The 18,161-nt window shown below is 38.3% G+C and overlaps 1 protein-coding gene across 2 annotated transcripts; it reads right to left on the bottom strand.

The window, feature by feature from the left end:
• Window positions 1-224: 224 nt before the first annotated feature.
• On the bottom strand, window positions 225-16,568 carry bgnb (biglycan b). Of its 2 annotated transcripts, XM_028452653.1 has the most exons (8): window positions 16,348-16,568; window positions 9,309-9,562; window positions 5,436-5,548; window positions 3,375-3,588; window positions 3,152-3,262; window positions 2,621-2,714; window positions 1,174-1,312; window positions 886-1,083 (listed from the first exon to the last, which is right to left on the bottom strand). In XM_028452653.1, exons 2-8 carry the CDS (start codon window positions 9,553-9,555, stop codon window positions 886-888), a joined length of 1,116 nt encoding a protein of 371 aa, XP_028308454.1. In that variant the 5' UTR covers window positions 9,556-9,562; window positions 16,348-16,568. The 2 variants fall into 2 exon arrangements, with proteins under 2 accessions (XP_028308455.1, XP_028308454.1); XM_028452654.1 differs by lacking the exon at window positions 16,348-16,568 and having other exon boundaries at window positions 225-1,083; window positions 9,309-9,555.
• Window positions 16,569-18,161: the final 1,593 nt, after the last annotated feature.

Below are 18,161 nucleotides of genomic sequence, written 5' to 3' on the forward strand. Positions count from 1 at the left end.
CAAAAAAAAAAAAATGTGCAAACTCTTGCAGAAACACTAATGTTGACTGTAGCACTAAATGGACACACAACCTTTGTTTTTATCAAGCAGAATACAGATACGTGGGAACATCCCCACTATACTTGTGTCCCCTTAAATAGGTACACTTGCTCAGACAACACACATTTAGCAAAGACACAAATGAGACAATTCAGGCGATTTGATCGAAAAAAAAGACATTCAACTGAAATAATGAATTTTTAATCAGTCAACTGTTTATATGTAAACAAATGTGTTTGCTTTTTGTGTCTGTACATGGTGAGTGAAAAACCCAATCTGTAACTTCTTGTTTCCTGGCACAAGGTCAATAAATCCCAGATCGAGGGTTCTGTTGGTTTCAAATCAGTGAAATAAGGAATTAGCAGAAGCATCTAAAGAAACGAACACACACCAAGTCACATAAAGCACCTTTTCATTGTAAATATATAATTCTACATCTTAATTGTTCTATTCTTTCTTTTTGTATAAATAATTGTAACTAGAATATTAATTAGGGAATATTGACCTCAATCCTAATAAGAACTGCTGTGGAACAGTATGGAATGGAGTTTTATATCTACAGTAGTCCCCCTCATGCATTCAGGCTTCAAGGAAAATCATTCCGCTCCTAAACACAATCTTCAAATTTTAATTCTCTTTCGAGACATCAATTCATAAGCAGATCCTTCCTACCTTCAAGCTAAAAATATGGGAAGGTGAATTTTGAGTCTTCTTGTTTATTTCCCATCTCCATCTCAACAAAAACCATAAAAAGTAACTGATGTCAAATAAACTCTATTACAATCCCTTTCTAAAGTCTTTTTTCTTATCATTAGTGTTTAAATTATCTCTCAATCTCTCTTTGGTTTACTTTTTGTAGTTGCCAAACTGAATGGAGTGTCGGTTGCTGACGCAGCGGAAAGCAGCCGGCTGCACCTCCCAGTAGTGGATGGGGTTTCCGAACAAGCTGATTCCATTATAGAAAGTCCTCTTCATCCCAAATCCTCGTGGGCAGAAGTCATCCACACCCACCTGATTAATCATGTTGGAATGAAGGTAAACCACCTAAAAAGCAGGAATAGTGGAGCCAAGTGGAGAACATTAGTCAAAACTCATTGCAGCTGATAGCAAACAAGAAGTGTATATAAGATTTACTTGTAGGAATTTCATGTTAGGCAGGCCTTGGGGAACTCGAGTGAGGCGGTTGTCGTTCAGATGCAGCTCTCTCAGCTGAGGCAGATACGACAGACTCCCATTCTCGATGTTTCGAATGTGGTTATAGCCAAGGCCCAACCTGGAACAAAAGTCAGAACAATGTCAGTATGACAACAGCTCTTTGTACCTTTTATATTGAATCAATGATGATCAGATACTCTGCACCTAAAGATGCTGGATACAAAAACATTTTTATTTGATAAATCCATACTGTAGACTAGACCTGGGCAATATATCGTGATTCAAGATATATCAAGTTTTATATTTTCTATATCGTTATATTTTTATTTTATAGCTTCATTTGTATTATTACTTCTCAGAACAGCATGAAAAGCAGTTAGATGGATTTCTGAGTGCATCCTAACCCAGACCTTCCCCTAAACAAGTCACAACAGAACTCCCACATGCTGTTCTTTATAGGAGAAAAAAACAAAAGTGGCACATGTTACTAAATGTGCCTGTGTGGCATTTTTCACCAGCAAATTTGATCTAGAATTGTCTTTCCAGCAAGACTTTCTTTGAGTTAAAAATATCAGGATGTATAATGTACGTTGCCATTTTGAGAAGAAATATTGAGATATAAGTTTTGGTTCATATCGCCCAGCTCTAGTGTGGGAAACATAGATCAATACATTGAATATCATTAGCTCAAAAAAGATGTAAAATGTTGAAATTGCCGCTCAAAATGTTTTTTAAGCTCCACTGTTTTTTGACATTGTCGGAAAAGTTTTGCATGTTGCATTGTGGGATGTGGAGTCGCGGAGACGGACGCATAGACATGTTTTTTATTTATTTCTTCATTCCGCTATCACAGGGAATACCGGGAACAAACTACAACAAAAATGGTGTCAAGCGAATCACTGTCCTCCTTGTTTGATGAAGAAAGAAAAAAAATCACAGTAAGAATGAAGTAAAAATGCATCAGTTTGTGTATGTGAATGTATGAGTGTTTACAGTGGAGATGAAAATAAACTTTCAAAAAGCAATTTAAACCTTTTACATCTTTTTTTTTTAGCAAATTATCTTCAGGTTATTGATCTATGAGGCCTATAATATGGATTTATCTGATGATAAAGTTACATGTTGAGGAGCTTTAATGTAAATTATCATCACGAGGCACAAAGCAGCTTGTCAATGCACTAATGAGTGATGTTGGATGGATGGATGGATGGTTGGATGAATGGTTGGATAAATGTTGGATGGATAGATGGATGGGTGGATGGATCGATGAATGGTTGGATGGATGGATGGATGGATGGATGGATGAATGGTTGGATGAATGGTTGGATGAATGGTTGGATAAATGTTGGATGGATGGATGGATGGATGGATGGATGGATGGATGGATGGATGGATGGATGGATGGATGGATGGAGTCCACACAGACCTGTAGAGGTTCTTGTAGCGTCTCAGGTCTTCTAATTCCACAGCCTGAATCTGGTTTTGATCCAGATGGAGCTCACGGAGACTCTCTGGTAGATCTAAAAAGCAAACACATCTCATAAAACTTTCACTATAAGATGACATTTTCATATCACAGTTCCCAGTTTGTCCCATAACCTAGTTGTTCATTCCAAATCAAGTTATTTGCAGAAATACCAAATTAAAACCACATGTATGTGTGGATAAATATGGATACTTACTATAGTAAGTACTTTGCTTACTATAGTAAGCAAAGTACAGTTAGACCTAGGTGTACTTGTTGGTAAATGTTGATGTCCAGGCAAAGAATAAAGACATTCCTGCATTAATTATAGAGTCAAATACAACATGTTAATGAGAGAGTGTATATGCTGTACTTTGTCTACTGGTTTTTTATATTTGGAGTAATCCTTCTTAACATATTATGTAGAAAATATTCTGTAAAGATGAAACCAAGTGAAAGTTTAACAACATTTGACTTGCATTGGATGATTACCTTTTGGCACCCCAGTGAGTTTAGCCTCTGATATGCGCAGATAATTCAGCTTAAGTCCCTTAAAGGCTCCAGGCTCAAATCCACTGTTTTGGATGGGATTGGCTCCCATTTCTGTCAGATAAAATAAGAATTGGTTAAAATGAACTGCAGCTCCTGTAATCATCAAACCCAGTGCCATGATAGAGGCAGGGTGAGGCCCTGTAATACCGTCAGCATGTCTGACCTATGCAGTTCATGTTGGCCAGCCCAGCAAATGATCCAGCTGCAACCTTCTTGATGCGGTTCTCATGGATTCTCATCTCAACCAGTGAAGCAGGCAAGTTTTTAGGAATAGCGGTCAGCATATTCTTGGAGAAATAGAGCTTCTGCATGTTCTTCAGTGGAATAAATGTTCTTGGATGAACTTTGGAAATGTGGTTGTTCCTTAGAGAGAGACCCTGGAAGCAGAACAGAGAGCTATTAACACCAACTTTCAACACGTTATTTATTTATTTATTTATTGTCTGTTTGCAGGATTACATCTAAACCACCCAATGGAATTTGACAAATGTTAAGCAAAGATAGACCTTACACCATGGAAGTTTCCATTACATTTTGGAGGAGATCAAAATCTTTTTCAAATCAAAATCAGTTATGTTGCGTTTGTTCCTCAATTGCCAAATTGAGTTTCATCCTGATCGAATCAGGATTACGCATTTCATCGTGATTTTCCCAAAAAAAATGTGGGTGCCCATACATTTGGACCTACTGTATCGTTATTAATGGGTATATGTATTTGTTACAAGCCTTTAAATTGTGAATGATCACAGTACCATGATCAGAATCAGTGATCTGATTAAATGTCAATATCTGGATATTTGCTGTTTGGCAGAAGTGAGTGCTCTCTGAGTGCTCTTGATTGTTATTAACATTATACATAGAGGCACTACTGTGTCCCCAAGAATATTGATAATTGAGAATTAATTACAATGATGGCGTAATTATAATTGTAATTGTATTCAAAAAATTTGGAGAACCATGCTACAGTTCTATGCACAGTTCTACACATATGTAGTTAACAATTATTAAAATATTTTCCATATCAAGCGTTTCCACATTTTACCATTAAAATAAAATAAAAAAAATTGAGAGATATACTGACACAAAAAAGGTACAGATACCCCCAACAAAAATAGTAAAAGCTATATTTTCATTGATTAGGAAGCCTAACAAGGAAACCAATAGATATGAAAGAAATTAGATGATAGATAATTATTTTTAGTGTATTTTACAGTTGATTTAAGATTCGTTATATAAGAGATGCTAACAGAAAACTAACACAAGAGGTAGGTTAACTTTTATCAGGTAATTTATTTCAGGCTCAGTAATTGTGATTCATTGTAATTGAACTTTAGTAGTTGAGAACACGATTATAATTAACTTTCTGAGGATGAAAATAATTGTAATTTAATTGTAAATTGTAAAAAAATGCAGGTCACTGTAATGTTATTTTAATTGTAATTGAACAAGGATAATTGGAAACGTAATTGTAACGGAGAAATGGAATTGACCGCAACCCTGAACGCAGTTGAGGTTATCATTTGAATAAATCGAAGGCTAAACAACAATGTTGGTGTCATGTCCTGTGTGTACACTCCCTGACAATGTCTGTGTTGATCAAGAGTTAACCTGTCTTTTAAAAATAAAGAAGTATCTGTATTTCATTGGTCGTATTCCTTTTATTCCGTTGCTGAGTGCCAGTCAGACAGACAAATTAAAAAAAAAAAAAATCCACACAAATTGCATCGCTGTTGCATTATTTTGTAGCTACTTGAGGTGATTCTGGCTCTACTGAAGGTGTCAGAGTGACCTAAAACAGATCCAGTCACAGCTCACAGTCATACAGCAGACTCTCCACCTGTGCTGGCTGACAGAGGGAGACAGATGACGCCTGATGTAAACAAACCCTAATAAAGGTGTTTTTGTATAATGGTCGCGTCAGGAGCTTCCATTGGTGCCAGTCTCAATGTTGCTCTTGGTCAGACTTTTAGTTTCCTATTCAGAAGTGAGCAACTTTAATTCTAAGAGAGGGAGGATATAATCCCGTTTGGCTGAGGCTCAGTTTAATTAAATTGGAATTCTCGAAGCAAAGGACAGCAGCAGCACGGAGAGAAAGGAAATGAACATTGACACACGCATGAGATCATGTTTCATGCAACTGTAGCAAGCATAGGTTTGAGGTATTGAGCTGCACATGTGTTAAATGAAAATGGAGAGACATGAATCAATGTAACTCCTAACTTACATATAAATGTGTGAGGCCTTTAAAGTCATTCTCTCTGAGCTCAGTGATCCGGTTATTCTGCAGGTCCAGAAACCTTGTGTCCGGAGGAATATTCGATGGCACCTCCGTCAATCCTGAAAGTGACACCAATGAAAATGGAAACAGGAATCAACCTCACGCATAGAATTTTCCTGTGAACCAAAACCCTACATAGCCAGTTTATTTCAACTAGAGAAATTCTTAGTTAGACATGAACTTTAGAAAATAAACATTCAGTTTTGTACTTAAACCGACGGCACAACCTCACGCTCACAAATCAGAATTTTGGTATTTCTCATCAATTGCTCCAATAGAAACAGGTAGATAAACATGCACCTCGCACACACACAGACGTCAATGTTGCACTTAGTTTGTCACCAGTAATGGCGTGTGCCTTATACACACATGAACGACTATTCCCACTTCATCCCAGATGAGGACACCAGATGTTCCATCTGGTTTCTATTAGAGAGAAGTCACAACTGGGAAATAAATGCCACCGGAAAGTCACATAAAAGGATAACGGCACAACCCAGACATATACAAAAGCAAGCCAAGTGTGTTAATGTGCAAGTGGGAAAGCCACAATAAAAGTGGGACTGAATTTAGGTATCCACGCGTGCTTGAAAACAGCTGACATGTGCAAATTTTTTGATTTTGTTTTAGTCATTAGTCCTTTTGACAAAAAAAAGTCATCAGAGCAATTTCAGTTATAGTCTAGTTTTAGTCAAGTAAAAGACATTAAGATTTTCGTTAACTAAATCTGTTACAGATACAGAGTTTATGCAGTTTTGAAAGATTCAGTTGGCATTCATCAACCTGATATGGGATGGTATTAATGTTTGTAAAAGACAATCAGACATATTTGACGTGATCAATGTGTAAGACCACATGAGTCGTTCGACACGATCAGATTACTTTTTATTTCATTCTTACTTATACCATTGGATCACTTAACCAGCTTGTCATAATAATAATAATAAAAATAATAATAATAATAATAATAATAATAATAATAATAATAATAATAATAATAATAATAATAATAATAATAATGCGTTGGATTTTACAATGATGTGCATTATTCTTTTACTCCACACACAGCGGTGGCAAGCTTCCAATTTAGCCACAGCTGCCCTGAGGCAGACTGACAGAAGCAAGGCTGCCATAGTGCGCCATCGGTCCCTCCGACCACCACCAACACTCACTCACACACTACATTCATACTAGGCAATGTGGGTAAAGTGCCTTGCCCAAGGACACAATGACAATGACTTGGCTGGAGCGGGATTCGAACCCCCAACTCTTCTGTTATTGTGAGCAAGTAAGCTTCATGCAGAGAGAAAGACTGAAACCAGTAGTCTTCAGACAGAAACACACCTGCACTAAATGACTCAGCGATGACTGGGGGAAAAAACCGCTCAACACTTTAGTTCCCATTCTTCATCAACAATCCCACATCAATGTGCGACGTGGACGGAAGTGGTCGCCGGAGAAGATGGACAAGTGACAAACCTTGGTGCATCTGGAGCAGCTGGTGAGCGAGCGGCCTCAGGGATTCAGTCTACCACATCTGACTGACTGGACACCAGCCAGAGTCCATCCACAGTTAAGTTTAGAGCCACGGCTTTGGCTGCACAGTGCCCCACCCTCCACGACACCACACTGCACTCAAACCTCTGACATTATGTACAAACCACGTCCACACAGTGCTGAGAGATCGGGAGCAGTGGCTTTAGCCAATAAGCTGTGCACAATTTTCCCATTGAGTTGAATTTCCTCATTGAAGTGGTGATGAGAGACCCAACCTCTGCTGGTTTACAGTTTAAATTACATTTCAGACTGTGATTCATTGATTTACTTTTAATAGTTTATAATAAATAATTGCAGCAGCCTTGTAGGAGGAGTGTGCTGCGTATGTTAGCTGGCCTAATGAATGTGTCTGGAACTTTTCACCTCCACGTCAAACCTTCACCTCTTCAAAAACTCCTTTTTTCATGTGTTTGTCCCACATTAAAATCAACAGACATGATAAGCAAACCAAACGTTTCCCAGGACTCTGATTAAGCGATCGCCTCCATCCCGTTGACCACAACCCCACAGCGTCACTCATATCTGCCACAAATCTCCGAGGCTTTGCCACAAACTGACAAAACTAGCACCCTCTGTAACCCCAGTGCCCCTCAACACACGCTCAACATCTTACTGGGAAGCATGGTGAGAGGAGACAGACGCCACCACCAAAATACATCTGTTCGAAATAAGCACTTGACATCTTGGAAATTATATGTTTCCACATTTACCTACTGCAGCTTGACCAAGGACAGTAAATATATGGAGCGTATGAAATGACAATTCAACACAGTCGTGTCTAAACTCAGACAATATTAAAGTTATAAAGAAAGATTGTGTGTATGGTATCAGTTCAATACCACGTTTGGCTCTGTGTAAAAGCAGAGGTGAAAGTAATGAATTACAAGTACTCACGTTACTGTAATTGAGTTGCTGTTATGGGTACTTGTACTTTTTTGAGCTTATTTCTAAATCAGTTATTTTTACTTGTACCTAAGTACGTTTTAGAATAAGTAATTTGTTACATTTCAATTATTATTTATTTGTTTTAAAATGATCAACGGACATTGTAATACTACAATTAAATGCATCACATTATAGCTGACCAATCAGATCAAACGTAATGAACTTTGAACACGTAATGAACACAGCTTTGAATGCAGGTTATTTTCTTAGTTATAGACTTCATAAATATAGCCATACTTAGAGCCTGATCATTTTTTTATGAAAGTGTCTATTTGTACGGTTGCCTTACGGACAACCCCCGGTGCTATTGGTACAGTTACCAAAGTACAAGTACATAGCGTTTTAGGGTTAGGGTTAGAATTAGGTTATAACCCAATATCGCAACAATTTTTTGGGTTAGGGTTAGAGTTAGGTTCAGGTTTAGGGTAAGGTTTAGTCTTAGTCACATGACCTAAACTGACCAAATAGGGTCGCTGCATACAGATAGAATGTTGGTTTGTTGATATGGTGACCATACAGATAGCTACTGCTTTTTTTATATTTTGAATGGAATTCATTGGTGTTATTTTATTTAATAATTATTTTGACAAACTTTTAATTTTATACAAATGTCTTTGTGGAAAATTAAGCTCCAATTGTGCAAGATTTCATCTCTTCCTTTTTTAAATTAAATTAAATTAAATTAAACTGGGCTTTAAGCCTTTATTCTTCATGTATATATCTTGTTACACATATATATTAAAATTAGTCCTCTGCATATTAACCCATCCCTGGGGAGCAGTCGGCTGCCATTTTAGTTTATACATGAGATGTTTACTGTATGCAAGGGAACCGTGGCAAGATTTATTACCAAAAATAAGCGTGGGGGGGTGAAAGTAACTCGCTACTTTTTACGTGTACTTGAGTATTTTATGTATGACTTACTTGTACTTGAGTACAATTTCAATGTAGTAACAGTACTTCTACTTGAGTACTCTTTACACCTCTGTATAAAACAGTCAATTTTCACTCTCTTCAGCTGTGATCTACCCCAGTAACCTTATTATTGTGAGCCATTCTTTGTATTATTTCCATTCCTCTACCAGTTGAGCCCACACCAAGTAAAGAACACAAAATCCCAGTAAGAGATCCCAGTCCATGAAAGGATTCTGGGCTTATCCAAGTAGGATAAATTCTACTGCCACACAAGTCATGCAAAGCTCAGTCTTTCAGCTCATTTCTTTTTCTCCTTAAACCTCTTGCCACACTCACACGCTAAGAAAGGATGACAAAGCATCACAAACACGCACAGACACAGCTTCTCACACTCTCACTGACCAAGGTCAGAGCACTGGACGACCCGCAGTCGACACTGGCAGCCGAAAGGACATATGGGTATGTCAGGAGGGTAGATTTCCCCGTTGGCTGAGCCTTCCTCATCCCTCATCATCGTCATCATCATATCGCTGTCCATAGTGTCCATGGCAAAATCCCAGAAGCCCTTCTGCTCAAAGGGCAAGGCAAAGGAGGGAGAGAGCAGCTGGGCCACACAGAACATCAGCAGAGCAGGGCAACGGGAGATCATCTTTGACCTGGAAAGGAAAAGAGAACAGTGTGAGAACATATTGTTTCTCAAGATTTCTATTTGTAAGCGATGATCATTGCAAACCATCCATTAATGCATTTTCTGACCCACTTTCACCTTTTTTCAGGGTCCTAGGGGACTGCTGGTGCCTGTCTCCAGCTCTCATTGGGCATTATATGGGGGTACACCCTAGACAGGGCCAACCACATTCACCCCTTAAGACAATTTAGAGACTCTAATCAACCTAAATGTAATGTTTTTCGATTATGGGAGGAAGCACGGGGAGAACATGCAAACTCCACCCCATGGCTTGAACCTTTTTTGCTGTGGACGTGCTAACCACTACTCCACCGTGTGCCCTACCATTGCAAATTAACCATTGTTTAATTTTTTCTTATTTTTTTTTTTAAATAATTGCCATTTCATTTTGGTTTTCAATTATTATGTTATTATAAATAATTGTTTTTAAAATAGTGTGATAATTTGGCATCTCAATCTCAGACAGTGATAGAAAAACTTGAGGACGATATTATTTTCCCACCAATATTATTGGTTGATATTCGTTTAAAAAAAAAAAAAAAAAAAACGTTTTTTCCGCAGTACCATATGGATTCTTGTTTTTCACACATTATTTCTACAATACATCCAGCGAAGCATCACATTAAAAGAAGGCTGAATTATTTATTTCCATGGAGTATTATAAATATCAGAAATTGGACATTTTAGTGTTGGACAATATCGGCATATTGGATATCGGCAAAAGGCTAATATCGAGTTTTTGTTTTTTAAAACACATTTTATCATTAGTGTCCCGTCACGTGAGGCCATGTGTGTTTTGTGGATTCAATAGGGACTCGATGAGTCCTTGGCTTTCGAACAGATTAATTGTCCTACATGTAGGACACACTGTATTTAGGCTCAGAGCAGTGGTTAACAGTAAGTTGACAGTCAAATATTATGAAATGGTCTACTTATCCCTAATTACAAAGCCTTACTGTTTATGCCACACCTAACGAGCAGACGTGCAGCTGGAGGCCGCAGAGGAGAAATGCACTCATTCCCACTGGAACTACTGGCAAAAGTCGACGCTGGGAAGGAAAGTCATTTTGACTCAAAATGTCACTGTCTACTTCCTTATTCCCACGGGAGAGAGTCTCTTTCTGCTGGCCAATCAGATTAAGTGGAGGACATCACCAACGAGATGGAAAAGTTTATTCAAGCACACGAGGATTGCAACAAAGCCACCATTCATAAGAATGTATGTCATGAGTGTAAGTGTGTGTGTGTGTGTGTTGTGAAACACAAACTCCATGATGTCATTCGTGCACACGCACACAGAGAGTGGAGGTCGCATCACGCATCTGAGCCTCTGTTATGTGTGTGTCTACTTGCTTATCCCAGCTTATTTGACTCAAGCGACCCTTTAACTGTCTCCATCACGTTCCTCTTTCTGCTTAAGGCCAAAAGTAATTCTCTGAAAATGAATTCTTTATGATGGCAATTCATCGTGAAAGTAGACAACTCACAGGCTAATCCTGAAGAGCGATGTCCAGTGGAACCATAGACCGTCTAATCTCTGACCTGGTTGTATTAATTCTCTCTGTGATACCCAGCTCTGTAATCCAACACAAGCCTCATGGCCATGCTGAGTGTGCAAACACATACTCAGACCTTTAGCTTTAAATGTTATCAGGATGAAGAGCTGAGCAAACAACAAAAGAAAGCGTGAAAAACAGGAAGAAAGACGTTTTAAATATTCATTTCTTTGACTTTATCTTTTACTTTTGATGAGACGACTGTATTTTTTGTTATTTTTTGTTTTTTAGTTAAAGCTCTTTGGGATTGCAGCACCGCCTGTTCCAGGATTGGTCATGTTATCCCTCGTTCCAGATGTTTCTGGAAGCAGAGTTTTGAAAGAAAGACTTAGCGTGGCCTAAAAACAATATAGCTTGTAAGTAAGGGTTGAAGACTTTTCATTGTTGAAGGGAAATGCCTCTCATTCCACACTTCTTTAAAAACAGTCCATAAAGTGACACTGATCCTTTAAAGCAGAGCAGCAGCAGTTGCTCAAAGGCACTCGGGAATGTGGTCAGCGACATACATTGAATAGAGCCGTGGTAAAACAAACAAAGGTTTATATTTCAGACAATTAAACCAAAGAGATTGGCTTCCATTTACAATATTTACAGGAATCAACTGCATTAAAGAAGTAAAACGAGATGCACCAAAAAGAAAATTGTCTGATGTGGGGCTGGCCTGGAAACATGAATAACTGGCTTCTGTAGTCTTTTCCTTTCTATCAAAATAGATGCCAAATTATACCATTTTGCAGAATAGAAAAAAAAAAAACTGCTTTACTGTGGTTTCAGCTTGGCCAGAAGAATACAGCACAGCCATCACAACACAAAGAAGCTCAGTATACACAGGACACACCACCACAACTGTTTATACTAGATTTTCTGGAGTTTGTCCTCTGCTACATTTTAGGAGGTACAGTATAACTGGTATCTGTTGAAAAACTAAAAATGAGATACAAAACATCCACTTCGTGGAGACTTTCTTCATCCACAGCTCAAAGACCAGAGATGGTGGTGGTTAGAAATTAGCAGAGAGATGTATTAGGCTCAGAGAGGGATGAAAAACACAGACAGGAACGAGTAAAGTCTATCATCAACCAGGAATGAGATATAAAAGTAGTATAAACACAACCTGTCGATAAGCCTACCGTACTAACTACATCCTACAGTCAAGCAGCCTCTGCAGAAGTAATAACCACTTTTATCTGGTTCCAGTAAACAGCGTCCTCTTAAATCCTCCCAGTAAAGCCCTCACACAACCAGCAAGAAAACAACTAAAGGCTAAGTAGAGGATGTTACGGTTCTTGGCCTTCTCTGTTATTTTTCCATTTTCACTTCATGCATATTGTGTGGAAGTTTGTCACAGGGCGAAGTATGTGAAGTCATAAGGTGAATACAGAAAGAGTCAATTCAGTCTATTCAGTACATGACAGAAATGTTCCTTTAATGTTCGTTTGTTCTCTCATACCCCAGACTTTCAATGCAAAGTCTTACAGTATGTACGTTATACGTGAATGTGCATGACATGTTCTCCATCGGTGGGTTTGATAGGATTGGTGGAGTCTCCAAATTGAGACTGAAAGAAGAGGATGGATGGATTAGAGTATTGAGTGATATTGGTATTACTTGGAATTGGAAATTACTTTTATTTATTTTACTGTTAGAGTCAGCCCTCAATAGCAATGAACCTTACAGTATGTTAGAGCAGTGGTTCTCAACCTTGGGTTTGGGAGTCAGGACCCCATTTGCGGTAGCGAGACACTGGGTGCCCTCAAGAGATTAGGAATATTTTCTTTAACAATTTGAGCCCATTTTTGCTTATTTTTTATCCTTTTTCTGCAGATACACCAAACTTACCATATTTTTACAAATTTGTATCACTTTTTCTTGTCATATTTTCTCTTTTTAATGCATTTTTCCGACATTACTCCCATTTCTGCCACTTCTCCAACCAATTTCAATGCCTTTTATGCATATTCTTTCCACTTTCAAGCTATTTTTGGCACTTACAAGCTCTTTTTACCACTTTTTGAACCTGTTGACCCATTATTGTCACTTTTACTCTCTTTTCACCATATCGCATGCTTATTTAAGCCAATTTAACCACATTCACCATTTGTCATGCTCATCATTTGCCATTTTAAACTAATTGATCCTACTTTTTAAATTAGATTACCCCCAACCCCCCATCCTTCCATTCGTGCCACTTTTAAGTCAATATTGACACTTTGAACCCTCTTTACCACTTTTTCGGTCTGTTTTTGGCCACTCTACTTTGTAACTTTTAATCAATTTCTGTGGTTTTTAAAATCCCATTTCACCACCTTTCCAACCATTTTTGCTCACATTCAAACCCCTTTATTTCTGATTTAAACAAGGATTTACATCTTTGACTTACTATATACTATGGCCCAAACCTCCTGAATAACAGTGGATATTATTTAGATGAATAAATAAATGTGGTTATCACAGATTCATAGAACAATAGGCCATAATTGTGCTGACTTTATGGATGGGCCCCAAAAACCCACTCCCCTTTATCCCCCCTTATAGATGACCCTGTCTCCACATGACTGTTCTTCAATGCTCATGTCTGTGTTCAAACACCTTCAGGTAGAGCGGGGGTCCCCGGTCTCTGGAACTTTTATTTTGGGGGTCGCAGGCTGCAAAGGTTGAGAATCACTGTGTTAAACTAGAGTAAAGGCAGCACAGTGGTGTAGCGGTTAGCACATCTGCCTCACAGCAAGAACGTTCCGGGGTTCAAGCCACAATGTGGACACTTTGGTCCTTCCTGTGTGGAGTTTCCATGTTCTCCTTGTGCTTGCGTGGGGTTTTCTCTGGGTACTACGGTTCTCCTCCCGCTATTCAAAAACATGAGTGTTGATTGGATTGATTAGAGTCTCTAGACTGGCCGTAGTGGGAGTAATAGGGGGTGTGAGGGTGTTAGCACGTTAGCCTAGCACTAATGTACACTGGAGATTGGCACCAGCAGAACTTCCTGACCCTGAAAAGGTCAGAAGATGGGAACAATGTTGCCAAAGGGATGAAAAATGTTGCTTGACTTGACTAATCTCCTGTCTGATGTATGTTTAACTTTCCCACCAATAGTGCCAGAGGTCAACTTTACATCCCCCCCCCCTTACTGACTTGAGTTTTAATGAGAAACTTTGGCCTTTTCTCCACCACACTCATCATATTATATTATATTTCCATTTATTAGTATATAGAAATAAAGGTTTTCAAAAAACCTAAATTCTATTGAATTTTTTATTTTTTTTTTCAAGTTTTAAGATAATTATTTTAGTTGTGATATGTCTGCAGGATCAAAGATCCTTGCATGCACACTGAACCTGACAGAACAGATCAGGACATGAAATTTGATTATATGATTTGTGTGCACACTTTAGAGCTGTTCAGCATGAGCGAGGTTGGCAGGGTGTAAGCGCGGCTAAGGTGGGGCACACAGCACACACCAGATGCCAGCTGGCACCTTAACACTCATGTACTGGCAGCCGCCACGTCAACACTCTGCCGATTGAAATCACATGGTGGCTCACTCTGATCACAGTACTGACTGTGCACCAAGTATTTGGCGTGGATTAGCCTTGCAGAGTGTCAGAGAGTGTAGCTTTCAACTGAGGATGAGGTCAACAATAGGGTGCTCTCTATTTGATGTTGTGGTTTTATATATGCAGCTAATCAAAGGTTAAATAGTCTAACCTCATAATTTGACTGAGCAACTCGTGTCTTTTTTTTTTTTTTTTTTAAATATTTACTTCACCATTAGGCTTTATTTCCAAGCTCATGGACCAAGCTCAGTCAGCGCTAGGTGTGTCCATGAGGGCCTTTGGGTGGAGTTAACAGCCCCAGTGGCTGTAATTTGGTGACTGGCGTCCCTAAAAAAAGGAAGTGTTTGGCAGCTTCTCTGCTGCTGCCAAGCTTGGATGTGGTGGTGAGTTGCTCACGAGGAGCAGAGCAACAAAAAGAGGAGGAAAATAAAGCCTTAAATCCTCAACTGGGCTGTGAATAAATAGTATAAACCATTATAGCGTCATTTCGTCAATGAGCCGCCCCCCCCAAAAAAAAAAAAGTTGAAAGCATTGAGATAAACCATCTGCTGTGTTCCTGGGAAGCAGCTTTGGAAACTGTGATCTTGAATTTCGAAGGTGGACAAAAAAAAGAAAACATTTGAGTGAATGTTGACCTCAACAGGTGAATGAAGTGTTGGGTGGTCAACCCACAGCTGGGATAATGGGCAGGTGGACCTGGTGCTCAGGAAATGGACCATTATCTGGTCTGTTTGGGTGAATATAGTAGTAAAAGGCTTGTGAGCAGAATCTGAAGTACATTTATCTATTAATGTATGAACACTTGTTTAACAGAACATACTTGTCCGGCTTTTTTTTTTTCTTCACATGAATATTTCAGCTCAGGTCGGCCATTGCATTGTGAGGTAACATGTAGACTGCTTTTATAATTATTATTATAGTGGACATTTAATGGTTTCTCTAGGTCACTGCTGCAAGTCTTTGGAGACTAATTGCACCGTCTAGTGTGGGAGGTGAAAGCCAGAACATTATGGAACATTTGTGTCTTTATTATTCAATCAAAAAAACAACTTTTTAATCAAAACAACTTTTCAATCAAAAAAAGTTTATTTCAAGCAAAAACACAAATTTTTAATCAAAGAAAAAAACATTCAAATGCAATTATTTGTGTCTTAAATATTATTTTTGGATTTGAGCACTTTTTTTTCTTTGATTGAAAATATGTATTTTTAATTGAAACTTTTTTAATTATTGAAGTGATTTTTCTTTTGATTGAAAAGTTTTTTTTTTTAGTTTTTTTTTTTTAATAATAAAGACAAACATCTACCTCCATAGAGCAGGGTCAATTGTCTGATGAGCACCAACGGATGTTGGCCTAAAACAAGCCTTGTAATAGATCTTTGTTATACTGTAGTGTTTATAGAGTTTATAACATATAGTGTTCATGGTATAACCCAATTAACTCACCTATGAAATGGTATGTGCACATGATAGAGAGGCTTTAAAAAAAAATCAAAATGTATGCAAAATAAGCAATTTTTTTTTTTTTTTTTTTTTAAAGTATAGCAATTAATGAATATACTTGACTAATCATATCCATGCAAAGAAGGAATTGCAGTTACAAGATTATAATACCAATGAAACATAAACATAAAGTATTCTCCTACCTTTAGGACAGAAACAAGGATGTCAAATTCCAAATCCCAAAAAAGTGGGTCAAAGAAGATTCTCTCCTTTTTCTGTGTCGGTTTATCCCAAAGTTGACAGAATTAACCTGTCCTATATTTACATCACATTTAGGGATCGTTGTTGCCCTGCAGAGGTCCTCTGACATCCAGCTGCAGCCTCTCCTCTGTGTGTCTGTGGACTGGACCAGGCCCTGTGTGTGTGTGTGTGTGTGTGTGTGTGTGTGTGTGTGTGTGTGTGCGTGCGTGCATGCGTGTGTGTGTGTGGGGTGAGAGCCAGCCTGCCTTCTCCCGTTTTTGGATGGAGGGAGGGAGGAAGAGGAGGATAGAAATGAGGAGGAGGAGAGGAGCCTCTACAATGCAAATGTATTGGACAGAAGTTCCAAAACTGAGGTCTGGGGACCCCTGAGGTACCATAAAGGTTATAGGGTTATTTTTTTTCTCAAAACATGTTGAAAATGTTAATTATTATAATTAAGGAGAGCAGACGAGAGCGTGTCCTTTGAAAATAAATGGCCAAAAACTCATACTGCAATTCATTCATGTTAATCAAATCTGTCACTTTCCTACAGTTAAGCTCTTGATGCAGGTCCTACTGAAGACCACAATAGAACATAAATAGTAGAAAAAAGAAGAGAAGAAGATTAAAGGGGAAAAAAGGAAAATAAAAATGGGGGAAAGAGAGAATAAAAGAAAGATTAAGGGGAATAAAGTTTTAAAAAAAAGGAGGGGGGGAGACAACATAAGTAACGGCTCATACCATTTCCAATCTCACCTTTTAATCCACTCATCTTGATGTACAGGACAATTCTCCATGTTACCTTAGCATACAGTACATACTGTAGGTCGATGCTAATGTTACGGGTATTGCTCTGTGATCATCAAACTTTTGGATTGAAAAACTGTCACCCAGGTTTACTGTTCACTCATCTCTATTGCTTGTACTAATACATTCACATGGTCCTATTGGACAGTGGTTCCCAACCAGGGGTGCGTGTACCCCTAGGGGCACTTGAACACATTGCAGGGGTTACTTGGAAACATTGATGAATCTATTTCCAACATGCTGAGTCATTTTCAAGCCTATTTCAGACACTCTACATGCTCATCCAACATCTTTTCCACCCGTTGACAATAAACGGCATTAATGGAATAAACAATATTGTGGCCTTAATAAACTACTAAATTGTTACTAACATGTTATGCACATAACAAAAAAATTAAAGTTAATATATTTTCTGATATACAATGATTGTAATGCACAAAATTGATATTTAGTGTGCATTAAATGTACAGGTTGACATTTTCAAGCTGTAGGAGATTTCAGAGGCCAACATGTTAAAAACATGTAAATAATACAAGCAAAATTACTAAATTGGAGTGACGAAGGTGTTCTCCTAATCTGAAGAGAGGGATTGTGGGTACATGAGACAGAAAAAGTTGGGAAACACTGCTATAGGCTATACACCGTAATGGATAGATTTTCTCCTTATATTGTCCAAAGGTTGTTTGCTGTGTTAATTCATTTGTTGTCATTGTTTGACAGCTTTTTCTATCCATTTCAATTCATTATGATTTTATTTCAGTCTTTTTTTCTAATCATTGTTAGAGCAGAAATATTTGCTATTTATTTACACTTTGGGCTTCCAGCAGACTGCAATATTCAAGGCATGTGGGTCAGATGCCCTGAGGAGGCTGTTGGAAGGAAAGTTCTTTACAGATAAAATTCCTTCATTCTCCATTTTCCGTCCTGCAGAAAACGGAGGGACTGAGTCCTTCTTAGTTTCATGAGCTTC

This window comes from Gouania willdenowi, chromosome 7 (genome assembly GCF_900634775.1).
Source record: "Gouania willdenowi chromosome 7, fGouWil2.1, whole genome shotgun sequence".
NCBI lineage: Eukaryota > Metazoa > Chordata > Actinopteri > Blenniiformes > Gobiesocidae > Gouania > Gouania willdenowi.